The following is a 22,839-nucleotide window of genomic DNA, read 5'->3' as shown; positions in this document are numbered from 1 at the left end:
AACCCGCGCATGGGGATGGGGCTGCAGTGCGATTGCAGCAGCCTTGGCTGCCGGCAAACTCAAGGGGAAGCAGCGCCTCCTTGCAAAGGCGTCCGGAAGGGATTTTGCTGGCATTTCACGTGCGCCTGTGCAGCCTCTGGCAGGTTTTTGGGTGGCTTCTGTGTTTGTTTGGGTTCAGATTTTTTTTCTGCGAAGGGACACCTTGCAGAGCTCGCCAGCTTGCGAAGCAGCGAGGGCGATGACCGCTGCAGGGTCAAAGGGTGTTTAATAACTTCCTGCTTTCTCAGGGCCAAAAGGCACGCGGAGCCTTTTTTTTATTGCTTTTCGCTCGGTCTTGCAGCCCGATTGCTCAGCTGCCTGCCGTTGGGGTGGGGAGGGCTGGGTCTGCAGCGGGAACCTGGGTTTCTGCCGCGGTGCCGAGGCGCGGGCTGGAGGCACCGGGCACGATGGGCACCCGCAGCTCCCCCCGAGGCATTCGATGGTTTCCCCTCGTGTTTGCTTGCTCCTCGTAGAAATGTGCCCGGTGAGAGTTTACCCATCAAAATAGACAGAAATGGGGAAAAATCTTAATCCTCGCTGCTAAATTCAGCCGCCTGGGTTTATTTAGCCAGGAAAAGTGTTTTTCTGGGCTAAACCCTGACACTGCAGCACCGGTTTTGCTCCCAAATCTCTTTTTTTCATGGGTGCCCCGTGATGCCTTTGGGGCATGGTTTGGAGCACGTGCTACAAGGACGAAGCACCAAAATAATCACAGCCCCAGCAGTTTCTAAGCATTTCGGGGAGCGGTTCTCAAGCAGAGCTGGAGTTTACTGCTGTCCTCAGGCTCCTAAATGATGCAACGTCAGACCTGGGCATTAGCATGAATTTACCGCGGCTGCAAAGCTGGCGATGAGCACCGCTGCTCAAAATGACTCCGTTTTGGGGGTCGGAGGGGCTGGTAGGGGCAGGGTGTGAGACATTCGCTCTGCTCGGTGCATCCCACGCAGAGCAGGCTGCCGGGGATAGATGCACCACCAGTCCTCGGGTTGCACAGTGTCCTCCAAAAATCTCTGCTTCGGGTCTTGCTGCTGCTGGGTGCAAAGCCCCAGGCAGGCAGCGCTGCTCCCCGTGCTGGTTTTTGGTGGGGCGGGGGGTCCCCGGAGACGTGGGGAGGGAGCTGGGGGCTTCGCTGCTGGGTCCTTGTGAAACAAAGGTGCTGGAGGGGGAGCCCGGTGCCTGTTTTACCCCGGTGCCTGTTCTAACCCCAGTGCTCTCTCCCCCCAGCCATGAAAGCTGACCGCAAGCGCTTGAAAGCCGAGAAGACGGACTTGGTGAGCCAGATGCAGCAGCTCTACGCCACGCTGGAGAGCCGCGAGGAGCAGCTCCGCGACTTCATCCGCAACTACGAGCAGCACCGGAAAGTGAGGCTGGGCGCTGGCGTGAGGCCTTTGGGTTTTCTTTTATTGCACCGGAGGAAAAAAGCAGCAAAATGGGGCTTAACCCCTTGCAAACGGCGAGCAGCTCCCCTGCTGGGGTTCAGACCCTGCAGCAGGGGAATGGTGAAGAAAGGGAGGAGGATTTATCACTTAGCAATGATAAACGAATCAGGCCAGAGATTGTAATTAGCTGAGCTGGTTTTCAAAGCTCAGGTGGGGCTTTTTGGGGGAGGGTTTTGCTTTTATCCAGTCTTTTTTTTGCTGGCTGAAACCCTAAGGCAGCTCGTTTCCGAGGACATGCTTTACGTGGGGCCCGTAAGGTTAGGAGCTTGTCAACCGCACAACCCATAGCACGTTGCTCGATTATAAATAGCATTTTTCTGGATGTTTTATGGACAGAAAGCCGGGGGGTGTAGGCACAGTTTCCTGTTGTGCTCATGGTTTGCCTGCGTGGAGCCGTCCACCAGTGCGAGCGAGCGTGGGAAACCAGCTCAGGCGGCTATTCTGGGCTTTTTTCCATGCAAGGGGAGAAATTTGCTATTTTTGAAGGCTGGTGCTTAAGGAGCAGCGCTTGCAGCCAGCTTGGGGTAGGCCGGGGAGAGCCTGAGGGACATTTTTCCCCTGCTATAAGAAATCCCTTGCATTTCCAACAGGAAGGGGCACTGCAGGAGAAGCAAGTAGTTGGGTCGAGGTGCTGGCGTAAGTCGTCAGCTTTCGGGCACAGTGCAGGCACCCTGTTTTGGGGAGCGGGCATCTCATTTCGGGGCACGGGGTTGCCAGTGCCTGTGGGGGAGAGCTGGGGGGTGTCTTTTGGCCGTTCCCCCCATCCCGACGGCTTCCCCGGCTCGCTGCAGGAGAGCGAGGACGCGGTGAAAGCCCTGGCGAAGGAGAAAGACCTGCTGGAGAGGGAGAAGTGGGAGCTGCGGCGGCAAGCCAAGGAGGCGACGGACCACGCCAGCGCCCTGCGCTCCCAGCTCGACCTGAAAGACAACCGCATGAAGGAGCTGGAGGCCGAGCTGGCCATGGTGAGCGCAGCCCCTGCTCCCACATCACCCGCCCGTGCCCTGGCGTGGCCGCGGGCTCGAGCTGCAGAAGCATTCGAGCAGCCGAGGGTCAGCCCTGTGCGCTGCTGCGGGCTCTCGGCTCAGCAGCTCGAGGGCTTGGAGACCCCGGGGAGTTTTGATGAGGTTCCGTGCTCGTTGCAGTATTGCACGGGGGTGTTTGCAGCAGTGCTGCTGCGCTGCGTTTGGGCCGCGATGCTGCATCGAAGCTTTTGTTGCAGTATCACAGGGGGTGTATTATATACCACCGTGAGTATCGGGGATAAATGTTGGCCCCAGCGCCGTGACACCTGCACATGGCATTGACTACGATCACTGTATCGTGGCAATACTAGCAGGAAAAGAGAAAACATGGATGGAAAAGAGCTGGGTGTCCTTGCTGCAGGGATTTGGCCGTTCACCTGCAAAGGGCAGGGTGGGTTTTGCGCCGCGCGTTGCTGCTGCTCCTGCAGCTCCAGGAGACGTCCCTATTTTTCTGCCCTCCCCCCCCGCCGTGTCCTCCCCAGGCCAAGCAGTCCCTGGCCACGCTGACCAAGGACGTCCCCAAGCGCCACTCCTTGGCCATGCCGGGCGAGACGGTGCTGAACGGCAACCAGGAGTGGGTGCTGCAGGCCGACCTGCCGCTGACGGCCGCCATCCGGCAGAGCCAGCAGACCCTCTACCACTCGCACCCCCAGCACTCGGCCGACCGGCAAGGTGAGACCCCGAGACCCGGGCACTCAAATCCGGGGGGGGGGGGGTCCTGGGGTGAAATCCGCAGCGGGGGCTGCTGAGCTTGCTGAGCCCTGCGCGGCCGTGGCTGCCTTGGTTAGGGTGGAAATCTGCTCGCCAGATGAGTGTTGTCAGTCGCATCCAAGGTTTGGCAGAGTGGGCTGGGTCTTGCATGGTTGGTACTTGGGTTTTGCACGGGTTTAGGGTTTTGCACAGGTTTGGGTTTTGCACAGGTTTGGGTTTTGCACAGCACGCCGGGGTTTTGCATGGGGGATGCTGGGGTTTTGAATAGTGTCTGGGTTTTTGCATGGAGGGTACCTGGTTTTTGCACGGGTTTAAGTTCCGTACAGCAGGTTGGGGTTTTTAGCGGGGCGTGCTGGGGTTTTGAATAGGATCTGGGTTTTTGCATAGGGACTGCTTGGGTTGTGCCTGGGTTTAGGTTTTGCACGGCAAGCTGGGGTGGTGCTGGGGTTTTGAATGGGATCTGAGCTTTCGCACGGGTGGTGCTGGAGTTTTGCACAAGGGGACAGCTTTCGTGTGAGGTTTGGGCTTTTGCACGGGGAATTAGAGGTTGCACAGACGCAGATCTGTGCCTGAGCTCTGCCTCCCTCCTGGGGGGATGCTGCTGACCCCCTGCTGCCTCCCCTGCCTCGCAGCGGTCCGGGTGAGCCCCTGCCACTCCCGGCAGCCGTCCATCATCTCCGACGCGTCGGCGGCAGAAGGGGACCGCTCGTCCACGCCGAGCGACATCAACTCGCCCCGGCATCGGACGCACTCGCTCTGCAACGTAAGTCTGGGGGGGGCAGCGTGGGGGGGGGGTGTCCTTGCAGGGTTCCCATGCCGTGTTCCCGCTGTTTCAATGCCCTCTGTCCCCTTCTGCTGCAGGGGGACAGCCCCGGACCGGTACAGAAGAACTTGCACAACCCCATTGTACAGGTAGGGCGCCAAACCCCCTGTGCCAAAAAACCCCAGAGCCCTTCACTGGGGAGTGGTTGGGGGGGTGCTTGGAGGCAACAATTTCAGATCACACGCTTCGGGTTTAAAAAAAAAAAAAAAAAGGCATCAGGAGCTGTTGGGAGTTTTAAGTCTGGGCTGTCCCAGACTGCAGTGATCTGTCCCCAAATCCAGCTAAGGTGCTGGCTGTGTCCTGAGCCCACCACACCCTCAGTTTCAGTAAGGCACAGCCTAGGTCACGTTGCATTACTTATTTTACCCCCAAAAGCTGGGGTATTCACACAAGAGATGTAAGAGGAGCCTTGGTGAGGCCATCCCTGTGTAGGAATGATTGCATCAGGAAGCCAAATTCCTGGTAACATGGGGTGGTGAGGGGCAAGATTTCCCCGTGACTTCAGATGCAGCATTTCAGGAACTCTTCTTTGGGTCTGCACCTCGTTATTGCTTGGGACCAGCACCGCTCTGGGGATCAGGACTACTCAGCCCGGGCAGGGAGGTGCTGGCACCTCCAAAGCTTGCTTTAAGCCCAAAGAGGCTCATATTTGGCACGGGCAGGGGGATCAGCGCCGAACTCAGAAGCAAAACCCCAAAAAGAGCTCAGCTCGGCGCTGCTTTCCCACAGCTCACCGCCCGTTTCCCCACTCCCTGTTCCCTTTGCAGTCTCTGGAAGACCTGGAGGACCAAAAACGGAAAAAGAAGAAGGAGAAAATGGGCTTCGGCTCCATCTCGCGGGTGTTTGCCCGGGGCAAGCAGCGCAAGTCCCTCGACCCCGGGCTCTTCGACGGCACGGCCCCCGACTACTACATCGAGGAGGATGCGGACTGGTGACCCCGAGCGCCGCTGTACATCCCCCCCACCCTGCGTGTGCATACCCCTGCTGTCGTGTTGTAATTTCATTCCCCCCACACCCTTTTATTCCTTTTTTTTTATTATTATTTTATTTTTGCATTCCAGTAACTCTTCCTTCTTTGTCCGTCGCTTCGGTTTTTGTCGTTTTGGGATTTTTATTATTTTTTCATTTTTTTTGTTCTCCCCTCCTTCTTTTGATGAAACTTGAAACTTGAAGGACTGCTGCGTGTCTGTAAATAACGGGAATCTCGTGCACTTTGTGCTTGTGACGTCTCTTGTCCGAAACCGCTGTTTTCCGGAGCCTCTGGAACCCGCCTTGGAGAGGGGGACCCCACCGTCATAAGAGACCTTAAAAAAGAAAGGAGGAAAAAAAAAAAAACAAAAAGCCACCAAAATCACGTTCGCCGTGACGTCCCCCTGGCCAAAATCCGAGGAGGCAGCACCCGGGCTCGTCGTAACGCCTGCCGGTCTGGAATAAGTGTTTTCCCTTTCCTTGTGTTGTTTTAATTTATTTGCACAAACCCAGAGAGGAGCTATTCTAACTAAATTATTGCAGAAATTTTGGGGGGGGTTTTATATTTTTCCATGTTGGTGGGGAGGGCTGGGGGAGGAGGAAGGGGCTCTTTGTACTGTACTGTCCTGGGGCGCTGCCCGCGGGCGGGAGGATGTGGATGGGGACCGGGGACCGGCGCGGTCGGACGGCCGCGAGCATCCTCGTCCCGGCTGCGAGAGCACTTAACGCCTTGGAAAAAAAAAAAAAAAAACACAAAAAAAAAACACAAAAAAAAAGCAACCTCAACGTTTTCTGGGAAATAAGGCTTTTCCCTGCTTTGTTTTTCCCAGATTTGGGGTGCTCGCCCTTTGCTGGAATTAAAACTGGGGGGAAGCGGCGCAAGCTCGGAGCCGGGGGCAGGCGGCATCGCGGGGCAGCACTGGTTTTTGGGGCATTATTGTCGCCGGGGCGCTGGGTACGGCCGCGGAGCTCACGCTCCGAAATCTGCTCAAAACGCCCCAAAATCACCCCGCCGGCAGCCGCTTCCCCCCCCGACCACCACTAACACGCGCCGCGCTCTGCTTACGACAAGTACCTTATGCTTTAACGCTTACGATATAATTTGAAGCTCTTAAAAAATGTATGAAGATTATTTAATAACGCTACGATAGTGTATTATTTTTCTTAATGCCGATAACGCACGCCCTGTTTCGAAGGGGGATATTTTGTCTTAAATCCCGGGAGCTGACCTGCAGCTGCCCTCGTGCTCTGTATTCCCTCTAACGTGATGATGCGGGGGGGCCGCGGCGGTGCTGGGGGTGGGCCCGGTGGCCTCTGTCTCTGCAGAAAAGCATTTTTTATACATTTGTCTTTTTTTTGTTGTTGTTTTGTTTGTTTCTTTTCCCTCTCTTTGCGTTTTTCTAATTTAAACTCTCAACCAACAAAACAGACGAGCAATCTCCTTGTTATCAAGTAGTTTCCTTTGCATTTCAGCTTTTTTTTTTTTTTGTAAATTAGGAAATAATTCTAAAAAAAAAATAAAAAAATGACTAAGAGGATGATTTATTTAAAAGAGAACTTCGAGAAATAGCATATGGATTATGGGTAACATTAGATTTAACTTTTTCCCCCCGTGAGTGGGGGAGGATCCTTGAAGGCATGGATGCAAATATAAAAAAAAAATAAAAAAAAATTATAAAAAATCTAAATAAAGCTTATTTTAAAGTATGGAGGAGCTCCCTGTGGTGTAATTCCTTGCCGACCTGCCTGTGCCAGGTGGAGATTGGGGGCTGATATGGGGGGGGGGGGGGGGGCCTGGAGTGTCTGGGGGGGTGCGAATGGGTCATGGGAGGGTGGGGGCACAATTGGGGAGAACTGGGCTGGGGGGTCCCAGCAGGTTTGGGGTGGGGGTGTCCTGCACCCCGGGGCGCCCCAGCCATGATGCCGTCCCCATCCCGCTTTGGATTTGGCCTCGATGCCGAACGGGAGCAAAACGCGTTCTCTTATGGTCGTTTTCCGCCCCAAATCTGGAGGGATTTGGGGTCGGGTTGTGCAAACGAAGGGCGAAGTTGGGAGCAGGTATTTCCCCGTATTCTGCTAGCGTTGGGTGCCCGCTGGCTTTTGGGGCTGGAGGATGGAAAGCATCAGAACGGCAAGAGAACTGCTGGGACATAAAAAAGCTTTTTTGTGGCTCGGTCCCTGGCTTTGGTGGCTTGTGCCAGCCCCCAGCCACAGCCTGAAGAGTGTTGCAAGCAATTGAAAGAAGGGGAAAAAAAAATAAAAAGGCATTCGATGCCAGCTGGCTCTCCAGCTCCGTTAGCTAACATGGTAATGGGGTGTTAATGGGAACAAAACCCATTATTGAGGTGTACCTGTGAGGAGATAAGCCTAGTGCAGGCTGTGGCCGGGGCTGCCACACATGGAGCTGTTTCCCTCAAATATTTGTTGATGTCCTTAACCTGCAGCACGGCAGCGGGGCCAAAGCCAAGCCACGGCCCTAAAAGCCTGCAGTGCCCGCGGGCAGCGGCAGCGTGCCCGCGTCCCTGTTGCTCCCAGGATTTTGGGGGTCTGGGGATTTTGGGGGGCTTGTCAGACCAGGAAACTGACTTGGAAAATGTGACCTGAAGGGTAAGGCTGTGCTGGAAAAACCCAAACCTGCTTTTTCTTTGCTTTGGGGAGGACGGGCACCGAGGGCTGCGGGAGGCTTGCTTTCCCTGCTGCATTTCGCTGCATCCTCGCCGTGTTCCTGCTGCGATGCTGCCATCGTGTGAGCAGCCCTGAGCTGCAGCCCAGCGCCCTGCCGCCGCGTCCCTGCGTCGTGGGAGCCACGCACCAAATCCCCACCGAAATCCGGCCGTGGCCCCTCATGCCCTGCACCCCGGGGCTTGAAAAGGCCGAAAATCAGAAATCCCCCGAGGACGCGGGATGTCGCCAGGCACTGCTGCTTTATAGGGGTGTGTGGGCCAGCAGCGCTGGCGCCGTTTCTGCCTGGTGCCGTGAACCCTGGCTGTGTTTGCCCAGCTCTGTGCAGAGCCGTAGATAAGAAGCAGGTCGGAGAGTTTCCAGCCAGGACGCGGAGGTGAGAGCTGGGCAGGTTTCCTGCCCTGGCCCCGGTTCCCTGCGGCTCCACAGCTCCCCGTGCCTCGTCCTGTGTGCTGAGGGGCCAAGCCTGCGAGCAGCAAGGAGCAGAGGCAGTTTTGGGGATGGTCACGGGCTGTGGGTGATGGGGACGCCGCTGGTGGCACCTCCCCAGGTGCTGCCTCTCAGGCTGCTGGGGTTTGTTTGGGCTCTCTGATGCAGGAACATGTCCGAATTTGTAAACTTCTGCTCTGCTTTTAGCACCGCAGCGCTTCTCTCCCAGCCTCGCTGTGCTCTGGGTGTCGTCTTTCCGAGGCTCTCATAAAGCAACTCCCTTCCCCAGCCAGGACTCACAAGCCCGGAGAAAAATAAAGTTATTCGCCCCCCCTGCAGTGCGTGGCAGCAGCGGCAAGGGAAGGCTTCTCCCTGCGGAGAGGGACTGGGATCGGTGGCAGGTCAGTGCCTTTATTTTCTTTTCCACCTTCCAGGCTTGTGCGTGCTTGAAGCAGAAGGTGACCTCACGCGGCGGATGGACCGGTCGGACCTGCAGCGTGTCCCCAGGGATCCAGCAGCAGCCCCAAGGATCCCCTGGGCACCAAAGTGCTGGGGGGACAGGGGGGCAGAGCCGGTTCCTCTGCTCCCCAGGACGATGCAACCTGCAGATGCCCAGGTTCAGCACCTGCGCTCTCCCATCATTCCTGCAGCAGCAGGAGGATGTGGAAATGTCTCGTTTTCCCAGCTCAGGGCTGCTGCTTTTCCTTATTTTTTGAACATGCAGAGCAGGAGCCCAGCCTGCAGCCTCGGCTCTCCCCCCCGTCCTGTCCCTACGCTCCCTGGCCCTTCAGCCTCTCTCCAAACTCAGAGGACTTTTACCTGTTTTGATGACTGCAGACCCAGGCTTTCAGCAAGAGCTGCCAACAGCAGCAGTGTTGTAGAAACAAAGCGTGGCCCTTGCAGGTGCTCCTGACGTCGGGGCACAGAAGGCGAGGCACAGAGAAGGGAAATACCAGTATGGACCAGTGCTTGGTGCTGGGAGCTCTGTAGGGCATGTGCCAGGATTCACCTGCCCAGCTGAAAGCAGCCGGCAGCCCTCTCTTCTTCAAGGGGGGCAACGTTGGGGCACCGGCCCCATTAATGGAAGGGGCTGCAGGGGGATTTTTAGGACTGGAGCACTGGAGGGAGGAAGCTGAGCATTGCACTCAGCCCCAGGAGCTGCCCTTGGGGTAACCGGGATCGCGGTTGGGCTCGGAGCAGGGCAGGGGCCACCACAGGCGGCTCTGGTGGAGCTCCACAGCTGGATCCTAATGGAAAGGTTTCCTGCAGCCCGGGATGCTGCCAGGCTCTGGCCTGGGCTTTGCAGGGGTGTGAAGCATCCTCCCGCAAGCAGAAAGAGGCAGGGGAACCCAGTGCTGGTATTTCAGGGGGTGGGAACCGGCTTTGCAGGAGCCTGCACTTTAAATCCCCCTGTAACGACGCCCTTGTCCTGCTGCCACGAAAAAGTCCGTTTCTGGCCCCTGTTCAGCTTTGCAGAGAGGGCGAGCAAGAGCACAAGGAGCCCATTTAGGACGCTGCCATCTCCGGTTGCGCTCCCCGGGGACCCACTGCAGGATGGCAGGCTTTAACCCAGCAGCCGGCGGTGCTCGGGGGCCGACGTGGCGATGGAGCGGCGCTCGGTGACCCCGTGCCGTGGAGGCACCGCTCCCTGCGCAGGATCGGCTGCAGCAGCGCCAACGGGTAAAGTTCATTTTTTCTTCCACTTTCTCGCAGTTCCCCTGCGGAGAAGACAACTCCCTGCTCGAGCGGCTGGAGTTGCTCCGAGACGGCAGGTTGGTGCGGCTGGGGATGCTCGGAGAGGTGGGAATTTGCCTTGCTGGGTGGCCGAGCCCTAAAATGCAAAATGAGCAGTACAAGGGGGGGGAAAAAATACACCTGCCCATGTCGTTGCGTGTCGTCGTAGCACGGTTCGGCGGCTCTGATTAGGGCGAGACACTATCAGGCACGGGGAAGGGCAGCGCTGGCGTGTGCCCCGAGGAGGAGCGGGGTGGGTGAGTCAGTGGAAAATCCCCTGCACGTGGCTGGCGGGGGGGGGACGGGGAAATGGGGACGGGGAAATGGGGACGGGGCGAGGGGGTTTCCGCGGCTCCCCCAGACCACGCAGCAGGGCTGGTGCATGTGTGGTGGTGAATGGTGGCAGCTCCTGTGTTTGTGAGGCCTTCGTGGCTCAGGGATGGGGAAAGCCACGGTGGGTGGGCACAAAGAGCTGCTCTGCCACTTGTGGGGGGGAAAAAAACACCCTGGGGGCGTCCCAGATGGAAATGGGGTGCTTGGTGGTGTGTTGGGAGCGAGACGGGTCTCGGTCACGCCTGTCCCGGGTGCCACGAGGATGGTGGCGGGGTTGGGGGACAGTGGTTGGATGAACCCCAGCTAAGCCCGTGCCAGGCTGAGACCTTTGGGTCCCAAGGGAGCTCTGGTGGGGGCCAGGAAGGTGAAGCCCCCACGGGGAAGTGTCCCCAAAGCAGGGGGAGAGGGCAGAGGGACGGGGGGGTTGGGGGTGACCTAGTGGTGGCCGTGGGCACCTTGTCACCCCACGCAGCTCGGGGCGGCCGTCCTAAGGGAGGGGGAGGGGAAAGGCTGGCCCTCTGGGGGGGGTGAGGGGATGGTGCAAGGCCAAGCCCCGTGCCAACCCCACCGGTGCTTTTGGGGCTGAGTCCTGCAGGGCGAAACGTGGCGGTGGAACCGTGTCTCGCGAGCCCTTTGCTGGAGGACGTCAGCCCTGGGAACTGAGCACTGGCCAGTGGGGTTTGTATCACCATTGTTTGTATCACCACTATTCTTCCAAAAATGATTGTCTTGGAGCTTGAGAAAGCTCCAGCAAACCTGCGGCCATCTCCCAAGCGTGGGTTGTGCCGAATCCTTGGGTGGGAAGGGGAAGGTCGCGTCCGGACCCCCACAGGTCCAGTGCTGGGTGTTCCTCGGGGGCTGGCAGCTTTCCTGGTGTGCTTTTGTCCTCCTGGCCTGGCTTGGCGTGTTTCTGTGTGTCACGTACAGTCACAGTGCGTGCCGGCCCCTATTTACTTAAAACCGAGCCGTCCCAGGCCCCGCGTTACACCCAGCGTCGCGGGCAGAGCTGCCGGGCAGGTCGGGCACAAGGGCAACGGGCACCGAGCGGTGCCCAATTTTCTGAGCCAATTCTGAGCAATTTTCTGGAAAGATGGGGAGTGCTCGGGGGGCTGGAGGCATGGAGGGAGGACACTGAGGTTGGGGTGTCCTGGCAGAAAGGGACCCCCCCCCCCCCCATGGAGGCGAGGAGTGAGTGGGTGTGGGGCCAGCGAGCCCAGCCCTTCGCCGCTGCAACCACTCGGAAGTGGATGCGATGCCTTTGATTTGAACTGTGCGTAATTACACGGGGGTGGAAAGCCGAGGGAAGGGAAGTGCCTGGGGAGGGAGGGCTGGGCGGCCAGCCGTGCCTCCTCCGGGACAGCTGACGGCGGGGGATGCTCGGCGGAGCTCGGCTCCACGGCACGGGGGTCTCCCTGCCCGGCTGGAGCCGACCTCTGCGGGGAGCTCGGGGAGGCGAGGGCTGGATGGGGCCCTGCCCTGCGCCAGCTGGAAGCCTCCACCAGCAGCCCAGGTAGGTGCCTGCCTCCCCAACAGCACCGCAAGTGCGTCCAGATCTCGTTTTCAGGAGGAATCGCTCGGCTTTCGGGGCTCAGCCGAAGTGGTTGAAAACCCTGGGGGAATTTTGCGGCCGGTGCGCAGCAGCAGGAATCCCTGGCAAACTTTCCCCTGTCTCAAAACCCCCGTCCCCTGCTCGCTGAACACCGGTGCTTTGTGCTGCGCCGCGCTGCTTCGCTCAGCCCCCAAAATCGCCATGTCCGTCCTTTCCGGTCATCTCATGTGGGCTCCCTGCGTGCCTCTTTTGTTTCTTCTGCTCGCTTCCTTTTTCCTGCAGCCCCTTCCTCGCTGCTGCCTCAGCAGCTGCCAGTTCCTGTCCTGCAGCCCCCAGCTCCCCGATGGCGCCTCCGCTTCGTGCTGCTGTCCCGGGGGGGTCTGGCCAACACCCCCCAGCTTGCCCCTTCTCCAAGCCAGGCGCTGCCACCCTCCCTCCTCCCGGCTCCGACTGCAAAAGCGTGCTTGGCTGCTCCCCCCGAGCAGCGCTGGGTTTGGCAGAGCTCCCAGAGTGAGCCCGGGGAGGGCAGCTCCCAGCACAGCGTGCGGCTCCGGAGCTGCCCCTCGGCGGGGATGCGAGGTGTGGGGAGAGAAATAACGCAAGACAATGCGATGCCGGGGTGGGAGTGGGGTGCGGTGGGAGCCGGCTGTTCCTGTAAATCGCAGCGGGTGAGTTTGTGCAGCTCACCCCTCGGAGAAGGCTGCTTTCAAAGTTTCGTGGTGCTGTCGCGGCCCAGGGAGACGAAGAACGATGGTGATGTTATAGGGGCACCAGAGATGCCGAGGGGTGGTGCAGAATCCCTGGCAGGGACTCACAGCCCCGATGCGCTGCCAGCACGGGAGAGGGGCTGGTAACAGCGGGGGTGGCTTCTGCTGGCCACAGTGGGGACGTTGAAGGAGGTGGAGGAGTTGGCTTGGGCCGGGTAGGATATCTCAAGGGCGGGGGGATAGTGCCTGAAAGCTCTGCCAGGCTCAAGAGGAGAGTTTATTGAGATGAGGCAGGTCATCAGAATCCACAGGAAGGCTTTTAATTCCTTTCTCAGTGGCAAGAAATGTCAGAATCGGGAAATTTCAAAAAAACAAAGGTGCAAAGTACAATCAGAAATAAAGCAGGGAAAATAGCGAGTCGCAGCACGGGGAGTTTCCCAGGCTGGTTTGTTTGTCCCAAGCCTTTCTGCAGCAAGCACAGGTGGATTTAACTGAGCCAGGGAGCCCAGAACCAAAACCCCAATGATTTACTGCCGAAGGCCAAGCCTTGAAATAATTATCCCAGCCTCCACGTATGGGAAGTGTCTGGAACTTGACTTGCTCTGCAAGCAGCTCGATGGTAATTGGTAGTCAGATTGTGGCTGGTTTTCCTCCAGCTCCTCTCTCCAGCAGCGTTTAGCTCCTCACCCACTTTTCCCTGGTTTGCAGCGGCGCTGGGGCTTGGAGCTCTCCTCGGGGGGAGCGCGGCGTGCCGGGTGGGCTGCAGAAGGGTGCATTAAGGAAAGGCGTGGATGTAAAACAACTCTTGAAGTGCCTGGAAGAAATGCAAAGAGCAATTAGCCAGCGCACAGCGCTGGGCTCTCCCAGCAGGGAGCACAAGCAGCAAAATGGGGGCATGCCCGAGTAGCCTGCACACCGCTGTCCCTCCGTGTTCTTACATTTCCTGGGTGAGCTGCTATAAAACCGGCTGGAGGTTAGCCAAAACCAACGGGAGTTGGCCAAATCTACAGCTCCTCCCTGCTCAGCTGGGTGACCTCTGCTTATTTCTCTCCCTGCTTACCCGGCTGGGACAGGGGATCTGGACAGAAATACTCCTGGTGGTGGACCAGGGATAATTTGGGTGGTGATAACCAGGGCCAAAACCGACCCGCTGTGCGAGGAGCTGTTCTTCTGAGGGCGTTGCTGTTGTGCAGCATGGGCTCGGCACCGTAGGCCGTTGGTTTTGTGACTTTTCAAGGAGTTTGGAGTTGCTTGGGGCTTGAATCCTTCTGTACGCAGGGCTCTGCATGAGGGTGCTGCCGCTGCAGGTGGGTTTTGTGGAGGCCAAGCTCGTGGGACACAAATTAGTGACCAAGCTCGTGGATCTCAAATTAGTAGGAGCAATCGGTAATGAGAAGGGTGGCTGTGTGCAGACACACAGATGAAGGGAGGCTGCAGTCCGGAGGAGCTGCCAGGCTGCCTGTTCCCTGGGGCTGGGGGCAATGCAGGGAGGAGCTCAAGGAGTTACCCCCAGCTCCGAGAGTCTCAGGGCTCACCGACGCAAGGCTTGGGCAAAATCCGTGGGATTTCCAGCTCTGCCTTGGCTGTTGGGAGGCCCTTGGTGCCGCAACTTGGAAAGAAAGCTGGCAGAGGTGGCTGCGGACCCACCAGCCCTGGGACCAGCTGGGGAAGAGGGAGAACCGTGGCTGCGCTGAGCAGATGGAAGCTAACCTACAGTGGGCTCGGTGTCCTAAGGGGTTTTTCATAATAGATTTATTTCTCCAAATCTGACTTGAGCCTCAGTGCTTCAGCATTGCAGTAAAGACTGGGAAACACCGGGGCTGTGGGGCTCTGCCAGCAGGATGGGAGCTCCTCTTCGGCAGAGGCTGGAGGTGAAGCTGCGTCCCCGGCACCTCTGCCGTGCCTGCTGACGGAGCAGCCCCACAGGAGTCATGCCAGGCCCTAAATGACCTCATTTTCATCTGAGGTGAAAATCGCCTTGTGTGGCATGAGCTGGGCTGTCCCCCAAAGGGGCCGTGCTGTGCATCCCGCGCCGACCTCACCCGGCAGGTGTGGAGCAAAAGAGCCCTGGAGCTCAGACTGCTCGAGCTCGCTACGTGACAGCGCGGGGGGGTTTGACCTGTTCCCCGAGCTGCCAGCTCATCGCTCGTGATCTGACGACAGAGGTGTTGCTCCTGGAGCCTGGGCAAGAAAGCATTGTCACGGGAGGCAAGGAACGCAAAGGTCTCGCAGGGCTGGGAGGAGCGTGGGTGCTCGCTGCACACCCACGAGCAGCGAGGTGTCCGTGCCTCCTCGCGAGCCTCCCCGCTGGGCTGGTGTTTCACCGGGAGCGCCGGGACACGGCCGTAGCACGGAGAAGGATCAGGTGCCTCCTGGCTCGATCTTTGCTGTAAAGAAGTGCCGGTGCGTGGTGGTTGTTTTTTGCTGAAGGTTTGTTAAGGGAAGTCAGAGCTGGGAGGCCGAGTGGCAGCTGCGCCGTGCCGGTTTAATGATTCGGAGATCCTGGTGTAAATCATTGACAGCGGCGAGCACAAAGACCGCAGGTGTGCGTGGGATGGGGCCAAAGGTAGCTGGGGCGGCAGGGAAGCCCCTGTGCCGCCAGCGTGGTGGCAGGGGGACGCAGAGGACAGCTGGATCTCTTTCCTGGAGGGGCACGGTGGGCAGCACGGGGTGCGTCACCTCGGTGCCAGCAAGCTGGGTGAGCAGGGCGGGAGCGGAGCTGCATGAGGTGCCCTCAGGACGGTGAGTAAGGACCGGTTACACACGGCTTGGCACAAGAATGGAGTGGAGGCAGCAGGCAAAGCAGGGATAGCGTGGGAGAGCAAGCTGTCGGGTTTGCTGGCCTGATGGTACCATGGGGGCCGGGGGTCCCCCTCCTCTTGCTGCCAGCCCTGGGAGCACCGCATCACAGGTGTCCTGCTCTGCCTCGTCTTCCTCTGGACGTCCTTGGAGAGACGATGCCGGCCACAGAGAGACTTGTGGTCAGTTTTCTGCTTCCCTGGAGCCTCCAGGTGCAGTACCTGTCTCCGTGTTCTCTGCTTTCCTTCCCCTTGAGGCCTCCTCTGCTCTTCCAGAGGCTGCAGCAGCCTTCTCCAGCCGTCAGCGTCACGGCACCAGGGTTATGGCTGTGCAAGCAATGGCAGTGCACCCTGGTAAGCCAGAAGGAGGGATAATTCGATGGAGAGAGCGGCTTAGACATAAAGCCTTGTGGTTTAATCTAATTTGCCCTCTCTGCAGGCGAGGGATCTGCGCACAACTTTTCAGCGCTGCGATGACGGAGGAGCTTGGAGAGGGGCAAGGTGCTAGAGGGAGGCCAACGGTGCTGGGCACGTACGTGGAGAGTTAGAGGCAGAAAAAGTGGTTGTTTCTGAAACCTCGTATTCCTCTAAGTAAAAACCACTAGTGAGTGGGCTGTTTCTTTCCTTCTCTGCCGCTCGCGACAAATAAACGGCCGAGGTCTGTGCTGAGGAGCGGTGCTGTGTGTTGGCAGGATGCGAGAGCTGAGGTCTGCGCTGAGTTGCTGGCGCGGGCAGATGCTAGTAGAGCAGCACGTCGGCTGTGCTGGCCTGTGTGCGGTGTGAGTCCTCTGTCCTAAAGCCCCAGGAGCAGTTTGCGAGTGAGATCTCAGCTGGCCGATGTCTGTCTGCAAAATGCCTGGCCAGGTAGCGTGGAGATGGGAGCTTTTTTGTATAGGTGTATGTGTATCTAACGCTATATTAAGAACCAAAGCAGCCAGCTAAGAAGAGAAGACCCAAAATCAGAAGCAGGGTGCTGATAAAGATCAGAGCAGAGGGGATGGTGAAGTCAGTGTAGCTGATGCAGTGTGCGTTTGCGTGTCTTTTTCTGAAGAAAATGCTCCAGTCCGTCAGCGTGGCTTTGGAAGCGAGCGAGCAGTAAGGAAATGGCAGCTCTGGCGGTGCTGGCAGCGGTCGGGATCCTCTGCCCTTCCTTGCTGCCATGTGATGGGAGAGCAGCCCCAGGACTGCCAGTCCTGCTCGGCCCTGCGTCTGAGTGGCATGCTGGAAGAAAACTCCTGGAAGAGGCTTTGCTGGACTGATGGCAGCTGTCCCATTTTTGCCTTCAGTGACGGAGGGAGTTGGGAAATGTGCTAAATGAGTCCCCAGCAGCACTGGGGAGGAAGGGTTGGAGGACTGGAGGAAGGAGCTTTGCGACTCGATGAGCCTTGGGGGGGCTGCAGGAGCAGCCCTAGGAGCGTGGAGGGCTGGAGCCACGTGCAGCCTGGATAAAGGGGGTGAGCAGCATCCGACAGCGCCTCGGGGCACCGGTGTGCTGGAAACGGGGCTGGATGCAGCGGAGGGTGCGTGAAGGTTTAGGAAATGTGATGCAATTTGCCTGTTGCAAGATTTTCCAAGCCTGTGGAGGTCAGTGGGTTCGCAGCACGCCTGCAGCATGGGTGCTGCCCGTGGTGACACGGAGAGGTGCGGGGCTGCCATCCCGGCACCGGCAGCACGCTGGCAGCAGTCCCACCGGCAGGGCAGCTTGGGCTTGCGGGTGGACCGGGGACAGCCAAGGGACCCTGTGACAGCAGGTGCTGGCCCCTCTCTGCCAGCACCGGCGATGTTTGTCCATCCTGAGCTCCTGAAGATGAAACCTTCATCCCACGTGGCTCTGGATACCTGCTGCAGAGTTAAAGCTGTGGGTTTTCGAGGTCACGTTTGTGCTGTCAGTTCCTAACCACGGGAAGCGTTTGCAGGCTTGTCTTCAGACAAGCAGCCCTGGCTGGATTTCCAGCTAGGGCTGTCAGGAAGGACCGGGACGTGGGAAGGAAGGGAGCTTGGGGTGGGTGAAGCCATTGCGTGCGCTGACTGCTCCTTTGTGGAGAGCTGAAGGTCGGGATCACCATGGTGTGCTGGGCTCCCCTGGGAGAGCCCCTTGGCTGAGAAAAGCCCCGAGGAAGGGCAGGCAGAGCGGGGAAGGCAGGCGCCAACCCACAGCTTTGTGTAGGAGGGCAGAGGCTGCTCCTGGGAAGAGCTGTGGCTGGTGGAAAAAAAAAAAAAGCAGCTCTGTTAGCATCAACTTCCTTGTTTTAATTGCTCTCATGACTCAGGATTTCGTAGAGGATGTTTGCAGTGCTACTTTTTAGGACGGGAATGATGCTTGGGGGGAGGCTGGGGGCACACGGGGCGCAGAAGCCGACAGCCCCGGTGCGAGGCTGAAATCAGCTGTGGGATCTCTTTGGGAGCCTCCAAAGCATTCGAGATAAGTGGGGTGAGGTGGGAAAGTTCGCTCTGTGCCCTCTCTGTATCCATGTCTGGCTCGCGTGCCTGCCTTTTCCTGCAAGTGGCTGGAGTCGGTCTGTTTTCTGGGAATGCTGCTCGACTCTGTCCCGTGATCCAGCGACCGAGGCGTGCTCTCGGGCTGAACAAGCTGGGACCATTGACCCGGACTGCTGTGACGAGGAGCGAGGCTGTGTATGGGAAAAGCGAGCAGCAGCATCCTGTCCGAGAGATGGCTTCTAGCACAAGCAAGCTTTGCAAACCCAAGGCTGGGGAGGAAAGGAAAACCAGCAGGCGTGTTTGTGCCGTTGCACGCGGTTTTTGGCACAAGCAGGATGTTGTTCCACACCAGCTGCAAGATTGGTGTGGAAACTGGGGGGGCTTTGCTGCCCGCATGCAGTTTTCGGTAACAGGTTTGTGCTCCTAGCTGCCGTCCCTACTTGCCGAGGTCCAGGAGGCAGGCTGCCAGAAGATGCAGTCATGCGTGCTTATTTTAGGAAAGCCGGCGCATCCAGTGTTTGCAGCTGAGAAAATGCAGCAATTCAATCCAGGCCGGGTAGCAGGAGTTTGGTTGGCTGGGTCACAACTGCAGCCTGGTGCCTTCGTCTGGATACACCCAGAGGACTTGACAGGCGTTATTCCAGGGCAGGTTAACGCTGCCCAGAAGGGAACAGTGCCTTTGCCGTGGGCTTTTCTGAGGCTGTGCTTTCGGCTCAGCCCATGCAGGCAGCAGCCAGGAAAAGCTGCACGGTCGGCTTGGCTGGGAGAGCACTGCTTTTGCTTTCTCTTCCTTGTGCAGGGAGGGTTTGAAGGGCAGGCAGCCAGCTCCACAATCAGCCGCTCTCGATCTTTCACAAGGGAAAAAAAAGGAGAAGTAATAGAGCCTGGGATTTTTTTTTATTTTTTTCCGAGTGGTTTCAGGTTAGTTCATACTGGCAGCAGCAGTTTGGGCAAGGCTCTCTCCATGCAGCGAGGAGCAACGCTCTGAGCCACGAAGGTTTTTTTTTTTTGGTGGAGCAGCTGCTGTGAAGAGGTCGGTTGTTGCTCTCAAAAGGATGTTTAATCTAAGTTCCCAGCAAATGCTACTAATTCTGTTCTTTCCTAAGGTGGGTGTGTAATATGGCTAAGAAGGTAGCAAAGGGTCAGACTGTGGTTGAACATACCTGGTGGGTAGGCTCCCCTGTTCTTCAGGAAGTTAGAGATTTAGGAACATGTTGCATCTTGTGGTTTCCTTCGTGCTGCTGGGGTTTGATAGGGCTGGAGAGGAACCCTCGGGGTGGGAACGTGATGCAGGCGGTGAGGCTGCTCCGCAGAGGACTCGCACCTGGGCGAAACGTCACGGGGCCGGTGGCAGCGTGGGTGGGAAAAAAGCTGAGTGTGAAGAGGAAGAGCCGGTGGCACTAGTTGATTTTCAGGACAGTGCACCTGAGCCGTGGCGTGGAGGGAAGCAGCCTGCGTCTGGGGTCGATGCTGCTCTGCAGATCCCCTTGGGAATGGGCAGCAAGGACCCCGCTGCCAACGGCTGCGTTATGTGCTCTCCACAAGGCGCGGTGTAATTAGATTGCCAGCATCAGCAGTCCAAAAATGACGTTATCTTGCTTGCTAGCTGCATCATGTCCCACGGCAAGCTGAGTAACCACTGCTTTCCTTCTCTCCCCAGGTCTCACTGCCTGCTCCGGGAGGGCACCGCACGCATGGTAGCCGGCCTGGCCGCCTGGCGCCACCACAGGTGCTGTGAGGTGGCCGCCGCGGGCAGCGGGCGCAGGACGCGATGGCCCAGTCCCGTGCCAACGGGTCGCACTACGCACTGACAGCTATAGGGCTGGGGATGCTCGTCCTGGGCATCATTATGGCCGTGTGGAACCTCGTCCCCGGCTTCGGCCCCACCGATAAGCCCACCGCCAATTCCAGCAACAGCAGCAAGCCCGACCGTGGCAGCGGGGGCATTTTGAAGAGCAAGACGTTTTCCGTGGCGTACGTGCTGGTCGCGGCGGGGTTGCTGCTGCTGTTGCTCTCCATCTGCTTGAACATCCGCGACAAGAAGAGGCAGAGCGAAGACATACCCAGGGTGCAGCACCAGGCATCGGCAGAGCCCTCGCAACAGGAGGACAGGTGAGTCTTTGCAAGGGGAAAAGGGAGTGGGATGGAGGGTAGAAATGACACCAAGGGCTTTTTTTCTCCTCTTCCAGGAGGTCATGAGCAAACAGCAGCGTGTGCTCAGATGAAGGTGGGCACGGCTCATGGTTTAGGGTACAAGCTTGTTTTATAGCTCAGGACGAAATGAACCCAGCTGTATTTACGGTGTTGTGGGTAAAAGGAGGCAGTGTTTGTATGTAAGCTCATGCTTTGTTGGTCCGCACGCTGTACGGCCTGGGGTAGCGCGAGGAGATGCAGTTAATGGTTAACGCAGGAGAGACGGGTGGCTGCTGCGGGGTGGACGAGGAGCTACAGAGGGGTGGGGAAGAGGAGCAGGAAGGCTAGGGCATGCTGTCTTGGTCAGCGTGGCTGGTGGTGCCACATAGTTGTTCAGCTGCAGAGGTGCAGTCAGCAGCTGAGGACCCAATGTGGACCTGCTGGAAGTGTGCAGGGCTCTCCTGTCTGCCTGGGGATCCCTGCTGCACCTTGCAGACCATGTCCTGTCCCCACAACGCTGGCTTGAGTCTGTCCAGAGAAAGGCAGTGGGTGGTGGAGAGGAAAAGAGAGAGGAGGCAGCAGGAGAAAGTGCCTCTTGTGGCTGCTGCCCGGGGAATGATGCAGGTGAGAGCTGCTATGGGTGGCTTCGGAGGGAGGTAGTTTGTGTGCTCAGAGTCTCTAAGAAACCTCTGACACCCCACCAGATGTTACAAGCACCTGCCTATTGCAGAAGCAGCGTGGAGCATAGCTGTGCAGACTGCATGCAGGTGCCGATGGGCATATATTTCTTAGTGGGGACCTCTCAGCAGAGAAACCGAAGTGATATGCCCAACCAGACATACATCCCAGTGCCATGGCAGGGTGCTGAGGTCCCTTCTGAGTGTGTTCTGAGTAATTTGTGGCGAGGTGAGGAGAGAAGTTGGTGTTCTGCTTGGGGAACTTCTTGGGGAACTGCTGAGAGAGATAAGAAGAGATTTTGTGGGCAAATAAATTGATAATCAAGTAAAGACATGTGAAATAGAAACAAGTCTGAACATAGGTGAGGTTGCAGCCTGTTCAAACTGTCATGAGCTGGTATATATAAGGTGGATGGGCAAATGTTCTGTCCTTTATTTTTGGTTGTGTTTCATCTCCTCTCTCTGCCCCATACCTGCCGTGAAGCTGAAACCACGCGCAGCTTATGTTCTCTTCTTATCTCCTTCAGCCAAGAAGAGGATGAAGACACATCCTCCCGGTACTATGTCCCCAGCTACGAAGAGGTGATGAATGCAGGCTACTCTGAGCCCCATAACCCGGACAGGAGCCACAGGCTCAGCGTCTCACTGCCCTCCTATGAGTCACTGACGGGGCTTGACGAGGGTGCACAGCCCCAGGGAGCTGCCAGCACGGAGCCCAACGTGGAGCCCGTCACGGAGCGGCCTCCTGGTCGGCACAGCTCGCGCCTGAGCAAGCGCCTGAAGCCTCTGAAGGTGCGGAGGATCAAGTCAGAGAAGCTGCACCTCAAGGACATCCGTCTCAACCTCGCCGACGGGAGCAGCACCCACCCCATCACGATCGAGCCACTGACACCCCCGCCAAAGTATGAGGAGATCCAGGGGAAAGCGCTGGAGAGCCAACAGATGACTTAGAGAGGAGAATTTGGTGATTCTGCAGGTTGAAAACACTTGGAGAGGCTTGGGCAGAGGGTGCGGGAGCATTTGGCACTCCCTGGATGCTGAAATATTGAGGAAGCAGTCGATGGAGACTGCGGCATTGCACGGACAGGACCGTCTCTTCCCAGGATGGTGTTGTGTCAGATACCACAGGGAAATGTCAATGTGTCTGCTGCTGTGAAGGACACAAAGGTCGGAAGGACTGGATATGTGTTTTGTGTTGTTTTAAATTAAGGACAGCCTAACGTATCTTCTCTCCTTTGTGCCTTGCCCCAACAAGAGGTTTTGAAGCCACCCAACTGCTATTTAGCAAGAATTTTCCGAGAGGAAAAAGGAAACATTCTTTCTTTCTTTCTTTCCTTTTTTTTTTTTTTTTTTTTGGTCTTTTCTTTCAGAGTAAGGCAAGCAAAAGTGTCAGATCAGTGCCGTAGCTGTTCTCTGCTCCAGTCACCGGTGGGGTTGGGATAGTGGCATGGGGCCAGCCCAAGCCCATGCAGAGTTGTGTGCTTGCTGGTGCAAAGCAGAATGAAATGAGCCCTTAAACTTGTCAGACTTGTAGGTAAGGCTTTACCCGTAGGAAGTTTCTTACTGGCATCAGCTCCCGTGCTCCTGTGGGAGAGGACTGTATTTCTTGCCTCGGTGGTTTTCTCTTTGTGTGTTGTGTTGGGAATTGAAGGGACAGTTGGTAAACGCAGGGGGCTGGGAGCTGCAGTAATGTACCTCTGCCAAGAGGTGTTCAAGACGTTCTGGGTGCAAAACGACTGTAGAGCGTGCTGTGCAAGCAGACCTTTTCTAAATAAATATTTTGTACATGGTGTGTGTGTGTGTGCATTTGTGCACAGATGGCTGTTCCCACAGAATGTAAGCCAGAGCTGTATGAAATCAGGCAACTGTTTTAGGGTGGATGCTGCTCCTCTGCCATCCTGGAGTTACACTACCTCCTGAGCTTGCAGCAATGCCATGGCTTACAAAGTCATGAGCATCCTGCGTTCTCAGCCACATATTCCCTCACCTCATTTGAATGTGAAGGGGTGGATGGAGAGCTAAAACTCTCCCAAGTTTGTAGCAGATGTCCACGCTGTGTTTTTGTTGAGAGGATGCTGATGTTGGTGTCGGTACGACCTGTCCAATGGAAGTTGACTTGGTGATAGGGTAAGTAAAAGGTATGAGAAGAGTGCAAATGGCCAAAACGAAGACAAGAAAGAGATTCTGGTCCAAATCCATATAACAGTATATCTGGTGAGTTATGGCTTCATATTCCATCTTATTATTTCTATTATTGTAATCACAGGATATTCACTTTGTTGTGCCCCAAAGGACAGCATGATCTCAGATGAGCAGAATAGCGTCATATAATAAGGGTCTTCCTTAATCAAATGG

General features: G+C 57.2%; 2 protein-coding genes across 8 annotated transcripts in view; both read left to right on the top strand.

Annotated features, from left to right (window-relative positions):
• The window catches only part of KAZN (kazrin, periplakin interacting protein), a 185,979-nt gene extending 179,267 nt beyond the window's left edge, over positions 1 to 6,712 (top strand). For all 3 annotated transcript variants that reach the window (XM_066982279.1, XM_066982280.1, XM_048067312.2), the window contains 6 exons: positions 1,264 to 1,400; positions 2,270 to 2,440; positions 2,983 to 3,172; positions 3,844 to 3,974; positions 4,073 to 4,123; positions 4,802 to 6,712. In XM_066982279.1, the coding sequence (XP_066838380.1) occupies positions 1,264 to 1,400; positions 2,270 to 2,440; positions 2,983 to 3,172; positions 3,844 to 3,974; positions 4,073 to 4,123; positions 4,802 to 4,969 (848 nt within the window). In that variant the 3' untranslated portion in view covers positions 4,970 to 6,712. The remainder of the gene's footprint in view (positions 1 to 1,263; positions 1,401 to 2,269; positions 2,441 to 2,982; positions 3,173 to 3,843; positions 3,975 to 4,072; positions 4,124 to 4,801) is intronic.
• Positions 6,713 to 9,656: 2,944 nt separating this feature from the next.
• On the top strand, positions 9,657 to 22,274 carry TMEM51 (transmembrane protein 51). Of its 5 annotated transcripts, none has more exons than XM_013188007.3 (3): positions 9,657 to 9,794; positions 19,335 to 19,786; positions 21,012 to 22,274. In XM_013188007.3, exons 2-3 carry the CDS (start codon positions 19,446 to 19,448, stop codon positions 21,433 to 21,435), a joined length of 765 nt encoding a protein of 254 aa, XP_013043461.3. In that variant the 5' UTR covers positions 9,657 to 9,794; positions 19,335 to 19,445; the 3' UTR covers positions 21,436 to 22,274. The 5 variants fall into 5 exon arrangements, with proteins under 5 accessions (XP_013043461.3, XP_013043460.3, XP_047923264.2 ...); XM_013188006.3 differs by lacking the exon at positions 9,657 to 9,794 and adding an exon at positions 11,446 to 11,691; XM_048067307.2 differs by lacking the exon at positions 9,657 to 9,794 and adding an exon at positions 14,618 to 14,840.
• The last annotated feature ends 565 nt before the right edge of the window (positions 22,275 to 22,839 follow it).

Source organism: Anser cygnoides, chromosome 23, assembly GCF_040182565.1.
Source record: "Anser cygnoides isolate HZ-2024a breed goose chromosome 23, Taihu_goose_T2T_genome, whole genome shotgun sequence".
Lineage (NCBI taxonomy): Eukaryota > Metazoa > Chordata > Aves > Anseriformes > Anatidae > Anser > Anser cygnoides.
The sequence above is the reverse complement of the archived record's forward strand: the minus strand, read 5'-3'. Positions and strand labels throughout refer to the sequence as shown.

Excerpts from the sequence above, each read along its gene's own strand:
- TMEM51 (XM_013188007.3), top strand. The coding sequence starts at position 19,446 with ATGGCCCAGTCCCGTGCCAACGGGTCGCACTACGCACTGACAGCTATA. Across the intron at positions 19,787-21,011 it reads CCCTCGCAACAGGAGGACAG|CCAAGAAGAGGATGAAGACA; the intron begins GTGAGTCTTTGC and ends TATCTCCTTCAG.